Source organism: Malus domestica, chromosome 02, assembly GCF_042453785.1.
Source record: "Malus domestica chromosome 02, GDT2T_hap1".
Lineage (NCBI taxonomy): Eukaryota > Viridiplantae > Streptophyta > Magnoliopsida > Rosales > Rosaceae > Malus > Malus domestica.
The window spans coordinates 25125-46070 of NC_091662.1; the positions used below are offsets into that span (position 1 = coordinate 25125).

Here is a 20946-nt window from a genome sequence, read left to right on the forward strand (position 1 = left end):
GTTGTTGGATCTATTATAATATGTTTGGGAACATATATAAGTGAATAAATAAGAAGGAAAATTTTGGGCCCTTGTGGGTGTAAAACAAAAAATGTTTATGTTTACCCAAGTGTTTTTGTACAAGTTCAAGGGCATCTTGGGTTTTGTGAACAAAATTTGTTTATTTGGAGCAAGGTTTTGTGTTGAAGCTTTGTAGGTGAAGCTTTGGTGTTGAAGCTTTGTGGGTGAAGCTTTGGAGGTGAAGCTTTTCGGGTGAAGCTTGTTGGGTGAAGCTTTTTAGGTGAAGCTTTGTGGGTGAAGCTTTTTAGGTGAAGCTTTTCGGGTGAAGCTTTTTGGGTGAAGCTTTTTAGGTGAAGCTTTTCGGGTGAAGCTTTTTGGGTGAAGCTTTTTTAGGTGAAGCTTTGATGGTGAAGCTTTTTGGGTGAAGCTTTTTAGGTGAAGCTTTTTGGGTGAAGCTTTTTTAGGTGAAGCTTTGATGGTGAAGCTTTTTGGGTGAAGCTTTTTAGGTGAAGTTTTTTGGGTGAAGCTTTTTAGGTGAAGCTTTGATGGTGAAGTTTTTTGGGTGAAGCTTTTTAGGTGAAGCTTTGTGGGTGAAGCTTTGGAGGTGAAGCTTTTCGGGTGAAGCTTTTTGGATGAAGTTGTTTTTTTTTTTTTTTTTTTTTTTTTTTTTTTTGGGCGCTTGACACGGTCTTCATTTGCTTGTTTTGTAGTGACTGTGGAAGACAGATTGCTTTCTGATTGAGAAGGGTTCCGACATCGCTTGCTATGAATGTAAAAGAGTGAGGGCTGAGTTGGCTAAATTACCTCTTTATTGAATTCATTGCCAAATGGCCTTCATTACATAGGATGCCGAACGGCTATAGCTCAACACTTGTACATCGTGAGTCTATTTGTAGTAGTACTTCAAGTGATCAGCGTTCCATGGATGGCCAAGGGTCTTGCCATCAGAGCTTCTAAGTGTGTAAGAGCCAGGGCGACTGATGCCAATGACTTCATACGGTCCATCCCAGTTTGGACTAAGTGTGCCTTCACTCGGGACTCTGTCGCAGAGTAATCTTTTCTTTAAGACCCAGTCTCCTATTTTGAAAGAACGAGGCTTGACCCTAGAGTCATAATAGTTGGAGATGCGCTGCTTGTAGGCGACATTCCTCAAGTGAGCTTGGTTTCTGTGTTCCTCGACTAAATCCAAGTTGAGGGTGAGTTGTTTGTCATTTTCACTTTGAATGTAGTTCTGGACTCGGAATGTTGCTTGCTCGAGCTCAACAGGGACAACCGCCTCTGTGCCAAAGGCAAGTGAGAATGGAGTTTCTCCTGTTGAAGTCCGATATGAAGTGCGATATGACCAAAGAACTTGGGGTACAAATTCTGGCCAACAGCCTTTAGCTTTGTCCAAGCTGGTTTTCAAAGTGCGCTTGATTATTTTGTTGATGGCCTCAACTTGTCCATTAGACTGGGGATGAGCTGGAGAGGCAAAGCATAAGTTGATGTTGAACTTAGAGCAGAACAACCTGAACTTCTTGTTGTCAAACTGTCGCCCATTGTCAGTGACTATCGCATTGGGAATGCCGAATCTACAAAGGATGTTCTTCCACACGAAGTCTTCTATCTTTGCCTCAGTAATGGTTGCCAAGGGTTCTACTTCGGCCCACTTTGTGAAGTAGTCCACTGCAACGACTGCGTAACAGACTTTGCCCTTCCCTGCCGGCATTGGGCCGATCAAATCAAGTCCCCACTGGGCGAAGGGCCAAGGGCTGATCATAGGAGTAAGAGGCTCTGGAGGGGAATGAGGAATAGCCGCATATCGTTGACATTTGTCACATGAGCGGGATACTTTGATGGCATCCTGGTGGAGTGTTGGCCAGTAATATCCTTGGCGAAAAGTCTTGTGTGCTAGGGACCGAGATCCAGCATGATCTCCACAGACTCCCTCATGTATTTCCCGAAGGACGATTTCCGCCTCGGCAGGCGTAAGACACCTTAAGTATGGCAGGCTAAAACCTCGCTTATAGAGTTGATCATTGATGATCAGGTAGCGGGTAGACTTGTATCGAATTTGCTTAGCCTGGACTTTATCATTTGGGAGGGTGCCATGAGCAAGGAAATTATAGATCGGGGTGATCCAACTATCCCCCCGTTGTAAGTTGCATACTTCTGCGGCCATGGTGCTTGGTGTTGCCAACAGTTCGACATGAATTTTTCTTCCAATCTTGTCTTCCACAGCTGAGGCGAGGCGAGCCAGGGCGTCTGCATGACTGTTTGCCGCTCGAGGAACTTGGGTGATCTGGTAGTGGAAGTGCTTGAGCAAAAGTTGTGTTTGCGCAAGATATGCTGCCATGGAGCTGTCCTTAGCATCAAAGTTGTTGGTAACCTGGTTGACCACTAATTGGGAGTCACTGAAAATATCAATTTGTTTAACCCCGAGATGTTTGGCCAAACGTAATCCTGCTAGAAGGGCTTCATACTCGGCCTCATTGTTTGATGCCTTGAATTTGAAACGAAGAGCATACTCCATTGCTACTTTGTCGGGCGTAGTCAAGACTAGTCCCGTTCCACAGCCCTGTTGGTTGGATGAGCCATCAACATACAGACTCCATGCTGGGGTTGTTGGTTCTATCTTCTGAGCTTCCGGGGGTAATGAAACCACTGCTTCAGGTGTAGAAGCAATGTCAACCGGATATGTGAAGTCAGCAATGAAGTCTGCCACTGCTTGGCCCTTCTCAGCTGGCTTTGGTTGGTAGGAGATGTCAAACTCACCCAACGCTATTGCCCATTTGATCATTCGCCCTGAAGTGTCAGGACTTTGGAGTATCTGTCGAAGAGGATAATTGGTAAGCACGATGATGGAGTGCGCTTGGAAGTAAGGGCGGAGTTTTCGAGCAGACATGACCAATGCCAGAGCCAATTTCTCAATGTTAGAGTACCGTGTCTCCGCATCTTGTAAGGCTTTGCTAGCGTAGTAGACAGGTCGCTCAATATTCCCATCCTTTCGAATGAGAACGGAACTTACGGCTGAAGCTGATACCGATAGGTAGATAATGAGAATGTCTCCTACCTCGGGCTTGGAGAGTAGAGGGGCTTTACTCATGTACTCCTTGAGGTTTTTGAATGCCTCGGCACATTCATCAGTCCATGTAATGTACTTCCTACTTCCCTTAAGTGCTTTAAAAAAGGGAGCACATTTGTCTGTGGCCTTAGAAATGAACCTGGTTAAGGCTGCCACCTTGCCAGTAAGGCTCTGGATGTCCTTTGAAGTTACCGGTTCCTTCATGTCGAGGATTGCTTTGATCTTCTCGGGATTAGCTTCAATGCCTCGTTGGCTAATCATGAAACCTAAGAATTTGCCAGAGCCTACGCCGAAGGCACATTTGTTGGGGTTTAACCTCATTCGATACCTCTTCAAAATAGTGAAAGTTTCAGATAGGTTGGTGATGTGTTGGTCAGCATGTTTGCTCTTGACTAACATATCATCAACGTAAACTTCCATGCTCTTCCCAATCTGCTCGGCGAACATTGAGTTGACTAGTCTCTGATAAGTCGCTCCTGCATTCTTTAGGCCGAAAGGCATGACTTTATAGCAGTATAGTCCTCTGTCGGTAGTGAAGGCTGTGTGTTCTTGATCCGAAGGGTTCATGAGGATTTGGTTGTATCCTGAGTAAGCATCCATGAAGCTCAGGAGTTCACACCCGGCCGTAGAGTCTATAAGTCTGTCAATAAGAGGAAGAGGGAAGCTATCTTTCGGACACCCTTTGTTTAGGTCGGTGTAGTCAACACACATTCTCCACAAGACCTTTTGAAGCAAAAGACTTTCTTTGGTCGGATTTTTCTTAACAAGGACCACATTTGCTACCCATGTCGGGTAATTGACTTCGCGGACAAAGCCTATGCCTTTGAGTTTTTCAACTTCTGCTTTCATTGCCTCGTATCGTTCAGCGTCATAAGATCTTCGCTTCTGTCTCACCGGCTTGATCTTGGGGTCAATACTCAAACGATGACAGATGACATCGGGAGAGATGCCTGGCATGTCCTCGTATGACCAGGCGAAGACTTCAGTGTTCTCTTTCAAAAAAGATATCAATGCTAACCGAAGGGGTGGTGACAATGTGGTGCCAATCTTCACCATGCGATCTGGATAATCTCTTGAGATAGGTACCTTCTCCAACTCTTCAGCAGGTTGGGCTTGCTGGGTGAAAGAGTCATCTCGAGGATCATCGGGTTGATTGTTGCTATCAGGAAGATCCAAGTTCGCTTCATCTAGGCTGGTCTTTGTGACTTGGTCATGTACAGACAGGGTTTCCTTGGGTCCAGGCAAGTGTTGTTGCTTAACTGAAGTGTTGTAACATGATCGTGCACTAAGCTGATCTCCTCTGATGTAGCCGTTGCCATGGGGGGTTGGAAATTTCATCAACAGCATATGCGTGGATACCATAGCCTTGAGATCATTGATGCCTGTGCGCCCAAATATGACATTGTATGCCGTTGGGCAGTCAACCACTAGGAAGTTAGTGGTAATGGTAGCCGTGTAAGGGCCTGTACCAATAGTAAAGGGTAAATGTATGCTCCCTAAGGGTTGCACGATATCACCGGAGAAGCTTATCAGAGGAGAAATCGAGCGATCGAGCAAGTGTTCAGCTACACTGAGTGCCCTGAAAGCTTCGGCAAACATGATATTGACCGAAGCCCCTGTGTCTACGAGGATTCGTCGAACATCAAAGTTGGCTATGTGAGCCTCCACGATCAATGGGTCGTTATGAGGGTAGATGATGCCTCTTTCTTCCTCAGGGTAGAAACATATCGGATCCCAGTTAGGCTTTTGATACTTCCCTCCCCTGATGTCTTCCACGTGAAACACTTGGTGACCAGGCCTCAGAATTCGTTCACTGTTTTTCATGGCCCTATTGGAAGATTCAGATATGGGTGTGCCGCCGCTTATGGAATATATGACATTCACCTGGCGTTGGTTACGGTTATCCCTTTGAGGGTGAAGGAGGAATTGATCAATTTTTCCTTCTCGTGCCAAAGCTTCAATACGATCACGGAGGATGATACATTTCTCGCTATCATGGCCGTTATGCTCATGGTAGCAACAAAACATGCCCGCGTTATTCTGGGGCATGTAATCTGGGTGCCTCGGCTTTGGCTTTGGTATCAGGTGAGCTATGCTGGGGTAAATGGCCGCGCATGTGGCATTCAAAGGCGTGTATGTCTCATACCTTGGGGTAGGGGGTATCTTGACGCGGGTTTGACCCACTGCATTGACTGCCTGGGGGCGAGCGTTATTGTGGCGATACCCTTGGTTATCGGGATAGTGTCCCTTACTCTTTTTACTGAAAGGAGAGTGGTGAGGATGGAAATCCTTCCTCTTGCCTTGAAATTGATATGTCTGTTGATTCGGTGAAGCATTATGCAAGGCATGGGGAGGTGCCACTGCTGTTTGGAAAGTCGAGGTCTTCTCATTTAGGTGAGTCTGGCTTCCACCTCCCACTTGTTGATAAAGGATGGTTGTAGGGGGTTTCTCCTGATATGTCTTTGCCTCGGCGGAGGCATGGTTATAAGCCTGCGCCATCACCTCAGAGTAAGTCTTCCAAGTATTGGCATTGATCATGTATTTAAAGAAACAATCACGTAGGCCTGCTGTGAAGGCTTTGAGGGCAGTCTTGTCGTCTGCCTCGGCACACCGGGAGTATTCATGGCTGAAGCGACCAGCATACATACGTAATGACTCGTCTGGCTTCTGGCGGATAGTGTACAGGTCATCTGCAGAGTGCAAGCGATCGGTTTGGAAAATGTGTTGGGAAACAAATAGTTTCCTCAATTCCTCAAATGAGTCTACCGTCTCAGATGTAAGACGACAATACCAATTTAGAGCTCCGCCAGAGAGGGTGGAGGGGAAGAGAAGACATCGCTCTTCGTCGGTGTGCATCCGGTATGCCATGGTGGACTCAAAGAGGTTAAGGTGCTCAATCGGGTCCTCTTTTCCAGTATAAAGTTGCAAGCCAAGCTTTTGCTTTGTCTTTGCTTGAAGGGGGGTGTTGAGGATCCTCCTTGTAAGAGGGCCAGGCCTGGGTTGGTTCCAGTCAGGTATTTCAGCCTGACGTTCAGCCTTCAACTTGTTTACTTCCTCAATAAGTTGTAGGACAAGGGGGTCTTGAGCGGAGTTATGTGCCACTGGAGCTTTCTTTCGTAAATCTCCATCTCCTCTTGGAATTAGGAAGGTTTGATCAAGGGCATGTGATTTTTCCCTGGACTCGTTGTACTGGCTTCCAGGGTATGTCTGTCGGAACACCTCTGAGTCCCCTGTACCCTCATGTCTCTCTAGGACTTGTTGCCCCTTCCCCAAATTGGTGGCCGGCTCGGGCCGTGGCAGGGGACCGAGTCTCTCAGAAATCCTTGGGTCATTGATCTTTGAGCTTATATGGATGGAATTCTCTCGACGTTGCTTCAGGAAATCCCGACAATCGCGAAAGACGGCTTTCAATCCTTCTGCCCCTTCAGCAAAGAGGTGTCTCCCTCCACTTCTCATGGTTCGGGTCGAAGCAACTGGGTTAAGAGAAGCCTCATGTTGATTATCAAGTCGAGGGGTAATCTGTTCCCTATCAGGGATATCTATGTCGAATGCATGTGACCCTCCATGTTGGAGGGCACCCAGTTGATGGTTGACTTCCACGGGGGCAACAAGCTCGCGTGTCTGAGCTTGCCTAGCTTCGTGGAGTGTCTCGAAGAGCTTCTCATATTGCTCCTGGAGGACCTCATTCCTCATTGCTATCTTGTTGTTCTGAGCTTCCAACTCATCGACTTTAGCTTGAAGAAGAACTCGTTTTCCTTCCTTCTTTCGTTGTTTCGCACTATGTGCAAGGGGGGTGTCATTCTGTGTGCTGTGGCTTCCTTCGCTTCCCATGTTGGAGAGGGATGCCTGATCAAAAGAAAGTGTACGAATGATAGAAACCAGCTTGACACAGCTGAAGAGAGTAGGAATAAGTGTCGTTTCCCACAGACGGCGCCAAATGTTGATGCACAAAATCAGCGAAGACTTTGGTACAACAGAAAGTGTCAGGTTTTATGACCTTCGCTTGGTTGCTTCGGTCACTAGTGAGGATAAGTACGTAAATGAATAGAGACAGAGAAGCAAACACAGGATGTACGTGGTTCACCCAGATTGGCTACGTCCACGGAGTAGAGGAGTTCTTATTAGTAGTGAAGGGCTTACACAAGTACAAAGGATCAAGCTCTCAATTTAGTGAGTTCTTGTGAATGATTTCACACAAAATGGCATTAGGCAATATTGTGGGGGAATGACCCCTATTTATAGAAAAACTTGTAGCTTTGTCACATTGACATGTGTCATGTTATGATTGGTTCTTGATGTTGACACGTGCTGCGCTCTGATTGGCTTCTAATCTTGACACGTGTCGAGTAGTGATTGGCCTCCTGGTCGGAGGGGAACTCTTCTGGGTCCTTGACAGTATAGCGTTGGCCGGTGCTCGGTAGTTTCGGGATTGGTCAAGTATGGTACAAACACAGTGCATCATGGATGTATCTTCAAATGAAGATCATTGCAATAGCCTTCTGAGCTTCGTCAACAGGTTTGTCGACGATAGGTGTCTCGATGGTGGCTCTAATGCCCTTTGCAGTCAGATGAAGCTTCACGTCTTGAACCTACTTCAGATAGTTTCTTCCACAGACTTCTAGAGCGGAGATATCGAGCTTGTTCCAGTTCAATATGACCCTAAAACAGAGGGAAAACGTGAGTAGTTATATGGTAAGCCATAGACATATATCGTAAAACATACAGGTTCTATATACATGTATTGGTTTAATTTATGCATGAAAACTACAGGTTTCATGTGGTATGTTTTGAATGAAAACTTCAGGTTTCAAAGACACTAAATTTGAAACTACATGTTCAATTTAGTTTTATGAACAATTAGTTCATAATGTGAGGTTCTTGCAAGAAACACAGAATGCAATATACTAATTTGAATATAGTGTGTTTGTACCATACTTGACCAATCCCGAAACTACCGAGCACCGGCCAACGCTATACTGTCAAGGACCCAGAAGAGTTCCCCTCCGACCAGGAGGCCAATCACTACTCGACACGTGTCAAGATTAGAAGCCAATCAGAGCGCAGCACGTGTCGACATCAAGAACCAATCATAACATGACACATGTCAATGTGACAAAGCTACAAGTTTTTCTATAAATAGGGGTCATTCCCCCACAATATTGCCTAATGCCATTTGTGTTAAATCATTCACAAGAACTCATTAAATTGAGAGCTTGATCCTTTGTACTTGTGTAAGCCCTTCACTACTAATAAGAACTCCTCCACTCCGTGGACGTAGCCAATCTGGGTGAACCACGTACATCCTGTGTTTGCTTCTCTGTCTCTATTCATTTACGTACTTATCCTCACTAGTGACCGAAGCAACCAAGCGAAGGTCACAAAACCTGACACTTTCTGTTGTACCAAAGTCTTCGCTGATTTTGTGCATCAACATTTGGCGCCGTCTGTGGGAAACGACACTTATTCCTACTCTCTTCAGCTGTGTCAAGCTGGTTTCTATCATTCGTACACTTTCTTTTGACCAGGCATCCCTCTCCAACATGGGAAGCGAAGGAAGCCACAGCACACAGAATGACACCCCCCTTGCACATAGTGCGAAACAACGAAAGAATGAAGGAAAACGAGTTCTTCTTCAAGCTAAAGTCGATGAGTTGGAAGCTCAGAACGACAAGATAGCAATGAGGAATGAGGTCCTCCAGGAGCAATATGAGAAGCTCTTCGAGACACTCCACGAAGCTAGGCAAGCTCAGACACGCGAGCTTGTTGCCCCCGTGGAAGTCAACCATCAACTGGGTGCCCTCTAACATGGAGGGTCACATGCATTCGACATAGATATCCCTGATAGGGAACAGATTACCCCTCGATTTGATAATCAACATGAGGCTTCTCTTAACCCAGTTGCTTCGACCCGAACCATGAGAAGTGGAGGGAGACACCTCTTTGCTGAAGGGGCAGAAGGATCGAAAGCCGTCTTTCGCGATTGTCGGGATTTCCTGAAGCAACGTCGAGAAAATTCCATCCATATAAGCTCAAAGATTAATGACCCAAGGATTTCTGAGAGACTCGGTCCCCTGCCACGGCCCAAGCCGGCCACCAATTTGGGGAAGGGGCAACAAGTCCTAGAGAGACATGAGGGTACAGGGGACTCAGAGGTGTTCCGACAGACATACCCTGGAAGCCAGTACAGCGAGTCCAGGGAAAAATCACATGCCCTTGATCAAACCTTCCTAATTCCAATAGGAGATGGAGATTTACGAAAGAAAGCTCCAGTGACACATAACTCCGCTCAGGACCCCCTTGTCCTACAACTTCTTGAGGAAGTAAACAAGTTGAAGGCTGAACGTCAGGCTGAAATACCTGACTGGAACCAACCCAGGCCTGACCCTCTTACAAGGAGGATCCTCAACACCCCCCTTCAAGCAAAGACAAAGCAAAAGCTTGGCTTGCAACTTTATACTGGAAAAGAGGACCCGATTGAGCACCTTAACCTCTTTGAGTCCACCATGGCATACCGGATGCACACCGACGAAGAACGATGTCTTCTCTTCCCCTCCACCCTCTCTGGTGGAGCTCTAAATTGGTATTGTCGTCTTACACCTGAGACGGTAGACTCATTTGAGGAATTGAGGAAACTATTTGTTTCCCAACACATTTTCCAAACCGATCGCTTGCACTCTGCAGATGACTTGTACACTATCCGCCAGAAGCCAGACGAGTCATTACGTATGTATGCTGGCCGCTTCAGCCATGAATACTCCCGGTGTGCCGAGGCAGACGACAAGACTGCCCTCAAAGCCTTCACGGCAGGCCTACGTGATTGTTTCTTTAAATACATGATCAATGCCAATACTTGGAAGACTTACTCTGAGGTGATGGCGCAGGCTTATAACCATGCCTCCGCCGAGGCAAAGACATATCAGGAGAAACCCCCTACAACCATCCTTTATCAACAAGTGGGAGGTGGAAGCCAGACTCACCTAAATGAGAAGACCTCGACTTTCCAAACAGCAGTGGCACCTCCCCATGCCTTGCATAATGCTTCACCGAATCAACAGACATATCAATTTCAAGGCAAGAGGAAGGATTTCCATCCTCACCACTCTCCTTTCAGTAAAAAGAGTAAGGGACACTATCCCGATAACCAAGGGTATCGCCACAATAACGCTCGCCCCCAGGCAGTCAATGCAGTGGGTCAAACCCGCGTCAAGATACCCCCTACCCCAAGGTATGAGACATACACGCCCTTGAATGCCACATGCGCGGCCATTTACCCCAGCATAGCTCACCTGATACCAAAGCCAAAGCCGAGGCACCCAGATTACACTCCCCCGAATAACGCGGGCATGTTTTGTTGCTACCATGAGCATAACGGCCATGATAGCGAGAAATGTATCATCCTCCGTGATCGTATTGAAGCTTTGGCACGAGAAGGAAAAATTGATCAATTCCTTCTTCACCCTCAAAGGGATAACCGTAACCAACGCCAGGTGAATGTCATATATTCCATAAGCAGCGGCACACCCATATCTGAATCTTCCAATAGGGCCATGAAAAACAGTGAACGAATTCTGAGGCCTGGTCACCAAGTGTTTCACGTGGAAGACATCAGGGGAGGGAAGTATCAAAAGCCTAACTGGGATCCGATATGTTTCTACCCTGAGGAAGAAAGAGGCATCATCTACCCTCATAACGACCCATTGATCGTGGAGGCTCACATAGCCAACTTTGATGTTCGACGAATCCTCGTAGACACAGGGGCTTCGGTCAATATCATGTTTGCCGAAGCTTTCAGGGCACTCAGTGTAGTTGAACACTTGCTCGATCGCTCGATTTCTCCTCTGATAAGCTTCTCCGGTGATATCGTGCAACCCTTAGGGAGCATACATTTACCCTTTACTATTGGTACAGGCCCTTACACGGCTACCATTACCACTAACTTCCTAGTGGTTGACTGCCCAACGGCATACAATGTCATCTTTGGGCGCACAGGCATCAATGATCTCAAGGCTATGGTATCCACGCATATGCTGTTGATGAAATTTCCAACCCCCCATGGCAACGGCTACATCAGAGGAGATCAGCTTAGTGCACGATCATGTTACAACACTTCAGTCAAACAACAACACCTGCCTGTCCCCAAGAAGACTCTCTTTATACATAACCAAGTCGTAAAGACCAGTCCAGATGAATCCAACTCGGGTTTTCAGGATGGCAACAGTCAACCCGACGACCCTCGAGATGACTCATTCACCCAGCAAGCACAACCCGCTGAAGAGTTAGAGAAGATCTCTATCTCCAAATACCATCCAGATCGCATGGTGAATATTGGCACCACATTGTCACCACCCCTTCGGTTAGCATTAATATCTTTTTTGAAAGAGAACACTGAAGTCTTCGCCTGGTCATACGAGGACATGCCAGGCATCTCTCCCGATGTCATCTGTCATCGTTTGAGTATTGACCCCAAGATCAAGCCGGTGAGACAGAAGTGAAGATCTTATGACGCTGAACGATACGAGGCAATGAAAGCAGAAGTTGAAAAACTCAAAGGCATAGGCTTTGTCCGCGAAGTCAATTACCCGACATGGGTAGCAAATGTGGTCCTTGTTAGGAAAAATCCGACCAAAGAAAGTCTTTTGCTTCAAAAGGTCTTGTGGAGGATGTGTGTTGACTACACCGACCTAAACAAAGGGTGTCCGAAAGATAGTTTCCCTCTTCCTCTTATTGACAGGCTTATAGACTCTACGGCAGGGTGTGAGCTCTTGAGCTTTATGGACGCTTATTCAGGATACAACCAAATCCTCATGAACCCCTCAGACCAAGAACACACGGCCTTCACTACTGACAGGGGACTATATTGCTATAAAGTCATGCCTTTCGGCCTAAAGAATGCAGGAGCAACTTATCAGAGACTGGTCAATTCAATGTTCGCCGAACAAATTGGGAGGAACATGGAAGTTTACGTTGATGATATGCTAGTCAAAAGCAAACATGCTGACCAACACATCACCAACCTATCTGAAACTTTCACCATTCTAAAGAGGTATCGAATGAGGTTGAACCCCAACAAATGTGCCTTCGGCGTGGGCTCTGGCAAATTCTTAGGCTTCATGATTAGCCAACGAGGCATTGAAGCTAACCCTGAAAAGATCAAAGCAATCCTCGACATGAAAGAGCCAATAACTTCAAAAGACATCCAAAGCCTTACTGGCAAGGTGGCAGCCTTAACCAGATTCATCTCTAAGGCCACAGACAGATGTGCTTCTTTCTTCAAAGCACTCAAGGGAAATAAGAAGTACATTACATGGACGGAGGAATGTGCCAAGGCATTCAGGAACCTCAAAGAGTACATGAGTAAAGCCCCTCTGCTCTCCAAACCAGAAGTTGGTGACACTCTCATTATCTATCTATCGGTTTCGGCTTCAGCAGTCAGTTCTGTTCTTATTCGAATGGACAGTGGTGTCGAACGGCCCGTCTACTACGCTAGCAAGGCCCTACAAGATGCGGAGACACGATACTCCAACATTGAGAAATTAGCTCTAGCATTGGTCATGTCTGCTCGGAAACTTCGCCCTTATTTCCAAGCACACGTCATCATCGTGCTTACCAATCACCCTTTTCGACAGATACTCCAGAGTCCTGACACGTCTGGACGAATGATCAAATGGGCGATAGCGTTGGGTGAGTTTGACATCTCCTACCAACCAAAGCCAGCTGAGAAGGGCCAAGCAGTGGCAGACTTCATTGCCGACTTCACATATCCGGTTGACATTGCTTCTACACCTGAAGCAGTGGCTTCATTACCCCCGGAAGCTCAGAAGATAGAACCAACAACCCCAGCATGGAATCTGTATGTTGATGGCTCATCCAACCAACAGGGCTGTGGAGCGGGACTAGTCTTGACTACGCCCGACAAAGTAGCAATGGAGTATGTTCTTCGTTTCAAATTCAAGGCATCAAACAATGAGGCCGAGTATGAAGCCCTTCTAGCAGGATTACGTTTGGCCAAACACCTCGGGGTTAAACAAATTGATATTTTCAGTGACTCCCAATTAGTGGTCAACCAGGTTACCAACAACTTTGATGCTAAGGACAGCTCTATGGCAGCATATCTTGCGCAAACACAACTTTTGCTCAAGCACTTCCACTACCAGATCACCCAAGTTCCTCGAGCGGCAAACAGTCATGCAGACGCCCTGGCTCGCCTCGCCTCAGCTGTGGAAGACAAGATTGGAAGAAAAATTCATGTCGAACTGTTGGCAACACCAAGCACCATGGCCGCAGAAGTATGCAACTTACAACAGGGGGATAGTTGGATCACCCCGATCTATAATTTCCTTGCTCATGGCACCCTCCCAAATGATAAAGTCCAGGCTAAGCAAATTCGATACAAGTCTACCCGCTACCTGATCATCAATGATCAACTCTATAAGCGAGGTTTTAGCCTGCCATACTTAAGGTGTCTTACGCCTGCCGAGGCGGAAATCGTCCTTCGGGAAATACATGAGGGAGTCTGTGGAGATCATGCTGGATCTCGGTCCCTAGCACACAAGACTTTTCGCCAAGGATATTACTGGCCAACACTCCACCAGGATGCCATCAAAGTATCCCGCTCATGTGACAAATGTCAACGATATGCGACTATTCCTCATTCCCCTCCAGAGCCTCTTACTCCTATGATCAGCCCTTGGCCCTTCGCCCAGTGGGGACTTGATTTGATCGGCCCAATGCCGGCAGGGAAGGGCAAAGTCTGTTACGCAGTCGTTGCAGTGGACTACTTCACAAAGTGGGCCGAAGTAGAACCCTTGGCAACCATTACTGAGGCAAAGATAGAAGACTTCGTGTGGAAGAACATCCTTTGTAGATTCGGCATTCCCAATGCGATAGTCACTGACAATGGGCGACAGTTTGACAACAAGAAGTTCAGGTTGTTCTGCTCTAAGTTCAACATCAACTTATGCTTTGCCTCTCCAGCTCATCCCCAGTCTAATGGACAAGTTGAGGCCATCAACAAAATAATCAAGCGCACTTTGAAAACCAGCTTGGACAAAGCTAAAGGCTGTTGGCCAGAATTTGTACCCCAAGTTCTTTGGTCATATCGCACTTCATATCGGACTTCAACAGGAGAAACTCCATTCTCACTTGCCTTTGGCACAGAGGCGGTTGTCCCTGTTAAGCTCGAGCAAGCAACATTCCGAGTCCAGAACTACATTCAAAGTGAAAATGACAAACAACTCACCCTCAACTTGGATTTAGTCGAGGAACACAGAAACCAAGCTCACTTGAGGAATGTTGCCTACAAGCAGCGCATCTCCAACTATTATGACTCTAGGGTCAAGCCTCGTTCTTTCAAAATAGGAGACTGGGTCTTAAAGAAAAGATTACTCTGCGACAGAGTCCCGAGTGAAGGCACACTTAGTCCAAACTGGGATGGACCGTATGAAGTCATTGGCATCAGTCGCCCTGGCTCTTACACACTTAGAAGCTCCGATGGCAAGACCCTTGGCCATCCATGGAACGCTGATCACTTGAAGTACTACTACAAATAGACTCACGATGTACAAGTGTTGAGCTATAGCCGTTCGGCATCCTATGTAATGAAGGCCATTTGGCAATGAATTCAATAAAGAGGTAATTTAGCCAACTCAGCCCTCACTCTTTTACATTCCTAGCAATGGAACACTCAAGTGTTGAAACCTCAAAGCAGATATATCCAACACGAAACAAAATCTAAGTATGTGTCGACAAGACTATACAAAGAAAGGAACAACCAAACAATGGCTTATATCCAAACAATAGATCTATTCATACATAGCCAAACATGCATTAATAATAGTGCAAACACTCATAAACACCTAAAATCCAAAACTCTCAAGCTTATAACATGGGCACATGTTATACACACATCAGACTACTACATCCAGAATACATGCAGATAGTAAAGACACTGCTATTCATTCTCATCTGAAGCCGAACCCCTGGCAGTATCACTCCGCGTCCTACCATCATCCTCTGCATCCCCAAGATCCTCTTCACCATGCTGAGTCTGTGCATCAGCACTACCTTCATTATCAGACTCATCTTCGCTGCTAGGATCAACAGCAAGGACAAATGTCTCGCCCTTTCGATGATGCTCATCTATATCTTCGTGGTATTTTCGAAGAATGCTCCCATCATCATAACGATCAAGGACGGCCATCCATTTCCTTTTTTCAAAGCGAGCTTCTTGAGCACAGTAGGGTTTAATAGCAAGATGAAAGGTCGAAGAACTTAAGTATTCTTGCACAGCAGCCTCCCTTTCAGTTGGAATGCTCTTCTCCAGTTCAGGAATCTCAACTAAGGCACCATCCAATTCTCCCCTAACCTTGGATACCTCCAAGGTAGCCACCTCCAACTGTTTTTTAGTTGCCTCAAGCAATTTCTTAAGCCTTAGGTTCTCACCATTTCGCCTTTTCAAGCTCTCCATGGTTTCGTCCTTCAGTTGGAGAGCCTGAGTCAAAAGTCCCTTATTCCTTCGGGCCTCATCCACAAGCTGCTTATTCTCCTTCAGTTTTGCCTTGTACCGCTCAACCTCTTGCAGTCTGTCGTGATACTCGGCCATGACCTGCATGGCAAGACGATCATCACTACCTAAATAATGATAATAAAGAGGAAAAAGTAAGGAAATGACAAAGTAACACTCACATATGAAGACAGCTTCAACATCCGGTCGCAATCCGATTCATCCTTAGCTAAGGGCTCTCCGAGCTCATCGAAGGCGAATCGACGCCCTGCCAAGCAATTGTTGATATCCCCAAAATCCTTTGGCCGCGTGGCAACCCTCAAGTCCTTCCACGGGACACTGCCAGCTCTTTCCTTGCCTTTCCCCTCATGGCGGGAACCAGGATCACTTTCCTGGACAGTGTGCTCCATAGTAAGAGGAGGAGGCAACAGTCGGCTCCCTTCTCCTGCAACTACGGCAGCAGCATTTTCAACGGCCTCGACTCCAGTCTTCCTAAAGGCAGGCCCCTTAAGGACCCCATCTTGGGACTTAGGTCTAACGGATGGTTCCCCTCGGAACTTATGAATTTTCTTATGCGGTAGGATGTCTTCCGAAGGAACTAACACTGGTGCTTTCCTTTTATTGGTGCTAGTCCCTGTTTTCTTGCTTACCTTCTCCACTGCATAAGGAAAATCAAAATAAGAAATACAACTTTCCAAATAAAGTAAAGAAAAGAGCAAAGTTTACATGAAGGATACAACTTACTCGATCGTCCCTGGCTCTCGGAAACTAAGGGTTGGAAACCGTACCGACGAAATAAGGGTCGTAGCTTGCTTAAGTGTCTATCCTCTTTGGGCACCCTCAACACCTTCTCTATGTCAGATAGCTCCTGCCCAAACAGTTTGATGGTGCCCCGCGTCACTACATGAAGCAAAGTGTTAGAAGCAAGAAAAGACCACAACAAATAGCAAATAGTACGAACGGTTGATACGTTACAACCTACAGTCTGGAAGTGAGTAAGCACACGTCGCTCAGGCGTGACACCCTTATCATACTCCCAATCATTATACAGAAAGCACCAATGGTTTTTCCATGTGTAGTATGCCTTTTTCTTACCATACACAATACGCTCTCTCTCACTCCGACATGCACACTCGGCATAACCAGTGCATGATTTTGCTGGGCGCATCTTGTAACAGTAACGCCACTGATGGAAGGAAGGCTCACACAACCCACACTCCATCCAAATGATATAAAATCCAATCAAAGTATCCCAGAAACCAGGATTGAGTTGCCCAGGTGCATATCCGATCAAAGATAACATCTTTTGCAACCACGGATGTAAAGGTAGTCTCACCCCTAAAGTCAGTAATATCTGGGTGTAGAACATAACATGACCCTGGGGAGGCTCAGAAGGCCATTCTTCATCATGTACCAAACGTATCCCTACACTACGAGGGATATTACATGACTACCTTAGCGCCTCAACCTGCTTCTCATTATCTAACAAGTTATTCTTTAGATGGTCTGCTGTGAACTCAGAGCGAACTATGGGTATGGCATCAAAAACAACCCCCTCACCCAACGCCATGGAGGAAGAACTAGCAATAGCTAAAGTTTGACGGTTGGGAAGATCATCCAATGTTTCTCTAGTACAGGACTCTAACAAAGACCCTGAAGACTCCGACATTGCAGACTCAGACTTAGAGCTAAAGCTAGAAGAGCCCTCATCACTAGAACTTCCAGGCTCTGACATCTACAATAAGAAGAAACAAATTCTATCACTACATGCATGATCAAAAAATAAGGAAGTTCCTATATTACCCACATGAAGATGGTGCAAAGCGATGCCGGAACCTTTCTCAATCAGAAAGCAATCCGTCTTCCACAGTCACTACAAAACAAGCAAATGAAGACCGTGTCAAGCGCCAAAAAAAAAAAAAAAAAAAAAAAAAAAAAAAAAAAAAAAAAAAGCTTCATCCAAAAAGCTTCACCCGAAAAGCTTCACCTCCAAAACTTCACCCAAAAAGCTTCATCCAAAAAGTTTCACCCAAAAAGCTTCACCTAAAAAAGCTTCACCCAAAAAAAAAACTTCACCTCCAAAAAGCTTCACCCAAAAAGCTTCACCTAAAAAAGCTTCACCCACAAAGCTTCACCTAAAAAGCTTCACCCACAAAGCTTCACCCAAAAAACTTCACCCGAAAAGCTTCACTTAAAAAAACTTCACCTACAAAGCTTCACCTAAAAAAGCTTCACCTAGAAAGCTCCCTCTACATACTTTCACCATCAAAGCTTCACCTAGAAAGCTTCATTTAAAACAAAACCTTACCCATTCAAGTTTTCCAAATACAAAACCTTGCGGCAAAGAAATGGATTTTGTTCACAAAAACCACTCTTAAACGTATACAAAAACACGTGGGTAAACACAAACATTTTTTGTTTTACATCAACCACGTCCCTCCCATAAACGGACTTCCAATTATATATATGTTTCCAAACATATTCTAATAGATCAAATAATAATTCAAAGTCCAAAATTTAGTTATGGACAAAAATACAAGCAATTCACCAGTACTGAAGTTGCTACAAAAACTGGAATCTTCCCCAGACTAGAAATCCAACAAAGCTTCGCCTCCTTTCCTCTATCAAATTTTTGCAGCTGCTGCTTTTCTCCAATGGAGCTGAATTTTGGACACCCTCTAGTTCTTGAGCAGATGAACAACTTTCAAGAAGGAATCGTTTCTGTTTGAGCGACGGAAATTAAAGTGTTGAAGCTCCAAACATGATAGTCGGCTTCTTGCAGATTTCGAAGATGTTGTGATGTTTCGAAGATCTGGAAATATTTAACCGTTAGTTCATCCTGAATTTTTGATATGTTATGAAAGAGTCGATGAGGAACAACTTCAATGAAGAAAGCATGCCGATCTAAACAATAGAAAATGGAGTTTCGAAGCTCACAACAAATCTGACGGGTTGACAGAAAAATAATAACCAGTCATTCATCATACCTGAATTTCTTGAGTTATACAGCTCCGAGGGATCTCAATTTTGAATATGTTGTAGTTCACGAGCTGAGGAACAACTTCAATGAAGGAAGCATACCGATCTGAACCAGAGAAAATGGAGTTTCGAAGCTCACAACAAATCTGACGGGTTGACAGAAAAATAATAACCAGTCATTCATCATACCTGGATTTCTGGTGTTATACTGCTCCGAGGGATCTCAAATTTGGATATGTTGTAGTTCACAAGCTGAGGAACAACTTTCATGAAGATGGTTTTGCGATTTGAGCCACAGAAAATGGTGTTATATTGATTGTTAATGGCCATGGCAACCTTTTCAGCAAAAATGGTAAAGCAAAGCAAAAGAAAAGCTAAAGGAAGACAAAATCATGGCACATGATAATGAGTCATACCCTACCCCTCATTGGATTCGCATACACCCATCCTCCAAAATCATGACAAAGGCCACATTATAGATATCTGTACAAACATTACAAAGAAAAAAAAAAAAAAAAAGGGCCTAGGCCTCCACTTCTTTGGGCCTAACACATCTTCATAACAAAAAACAATATATGAAGAAAGAGCCCTGGGTTACCACTTCGAAAAGAAACAAGTGAAGTTTTCCTACTCATGACATTGACTACTAGCTAGACACCTCATTCGTCAACTCCCTCGACTGGAGACTTGGGGGACTCCCGCCATATGCTACTAAGCCTCGGTACTCAAGAGTTTCGCGACTATTCATCGACTTGGATTTTTCAAGTCCCCAATCGAGAAGTTTTCCTTACTCGGGAAATTAAGGGAACACTACCTCAAACTACATGCTTCACTCACAAAGCTTCAACAATACAGGTTTCAACAAAAGCAAAAATTCAAAGAACTTTATGAAGAAGGCTTTGGTGTATTTAACACAATATGTTGAAATGAAGCAAAGCTTATTTATTAATATTTTCGATAAGCCACAAATATGTACATATACATGAGTCAAAATAAACAAACAAAAGGGAGCCTTCACAAAGGTTGCTTAGGGGAAGTCTCAGCAGTCGGTAGAGCCCCAGAAAGAGAAAGCACCGGAGGGTGGTTATCCGGAGCCTCAGTACTTGACAAAACCCCAGAAGGAGGAGGCATTGGAAGTTCATCATTTGAAGCTTCATTACCAGGTACAGCCCCAGAGGACGAAGGCAATAAACGCCTTTGGAACAAACCCACAAACCACTGATGATCAAGTAAAACCTTACCATCAGATTCCTTCATCTGGTCAAGCTTCATCTTCATGTTTGTAGCATAGTCATGGGCGAGCCGGTGCAACTGCTTATTCTCATGCTTGAGCCCTCTAATCTCCTGTTTGAGACTCATCACTTCAGCAGCCAATGATTCAACTTGGCGGGTTCTAGCAAATAGGCGTTGGGCCATATTAGACACAGAACCTGCACACTGAACACTAAGAGCCAGAGAGTCCTTAACAGCCAACTCATCAGACCGTTTGGAAAGTAGTCTGTTATCTTTGGGAGTGAGAAGGTTCCTGGCCACCACTGCAGCGGTCATATCATTCTTCATCACAGAATCCCCAACGGTAAGAGGACCAGTAGGGGATATGAAGGATGGGCGCCATATGTTGTCTGGAGAAGGCGTGGCTGTCTCTTCTCCAAGGTTCAAGTCAAAACGACGGTCGGAGGGTCCAGACATTTTCAAATGTGTTGAAGAGGGAAGAGGTCAGACAAATCAAGATCTTAGAAGTGCAAGAAATGAGCTTCTACTGGTAGAGATTCAAGTGTGCTGTGGAACTTAATGCCAGCCTCTATAAAAATCTGTACTCGACGAAGCTTCAGAAATCGAAGAGGCGTTTGCTTTCTCAAAAGCTGGGCTGCTCAGAGACCACGAGGGCCGATCTCAGAAATCGAAGAAGCACCTGCTTTTTCAGCCTCGTCAGCACCTGTCACATGCACACTCAGCTTTGCGGAAATTACGGGCAATCTGTCGAAGATTTCTGGTGAAGTAGAAAGCACGTGAATCTCACTGTTCAATCACCGCTCTCCATATGCACCATCAACTCCTCGGGTACCACATATAACTTTGTCAAAGATCTCTGACAAAGTTTAGGCACGAGAATTTCGAAGTTCCAGCTACCCTACTATTACCCATAAGGGTAAAGGAACAGCACCACTGCTTGACAACTGGAAAGTCCCTATGTGTGTCGACCTCCGTGTTTTGCGGCAAGACAGGTTGGCAAGAACGTCCAACCTTTACTCACATTCGAGAAAAGACTCCCAACATAATTACTTTCTCAAAAACCGGAGTAGCACCGCTTTCCGAATCTCGAGAGTCAAATCCTCGACGGGATTGCTTGTTCGAAAACCGAAGAGGCACAACTCTCAGAACTTCGAGAGCCAGATTTCCT

General features: G+C 45.5%; 1 protein-coding gene across 1 annotated transcript; it reads right to left on the reverse strand.

The window, feature by feature from the left end:
• Window positions 1–14819: 14819 nt before the first annotated feature.
• Window positions 14820–16989, reverse strand: LOC139192132 (uncharacterized). The gene is made up of 3 exons (XM_070813542.1): window positions 16311–16989; window positions 15749–16224; window positions 14820–15668 (listed from the first exon to the last, which is right to left on the reverse strand). The coding sequence occupies exons 1-3, from the start codon at window positions 16933–16935 to the stop codon at window positions 15015–15017; spliced, it is 1755 nt and encodes a 584-aa protein (XP_070669643.1). The 5' UTR covers window positions 16936–16989; the 3' UTR covers window positions 14820–15014.
• Window positions 16990–20946: the final 3957 nt, after the last annotated feature.

What these genes read in the sequence shown, in the direction of transcription:
- LOC139192132 (XM_070813542.1), bottom strand. Translation starts at nt 16,935, where the DNA reads ATGTTCTACACCCAGATATTACTGACTTTAGGGGTGAGACTACCTTTA. An exon ending in CGAGAGCCAGGGACGATCGA is followed by an intron (nt 16,225 to 16,310) that starts GTAAGTTGTATC and finishes TTCCTTATGCAG; the next exon opens with TGGAGAAGGTAAGCAAGAAA. An exon ending in TGTTGAAGCTGTCTTCATAT is followed by an intron (nt 15,669 to 15,748) that starts GTGAGTGTTACT and finishes CTTGCCATGCAG; the next exon opens with GTCATGGCCGAGTATCACGA.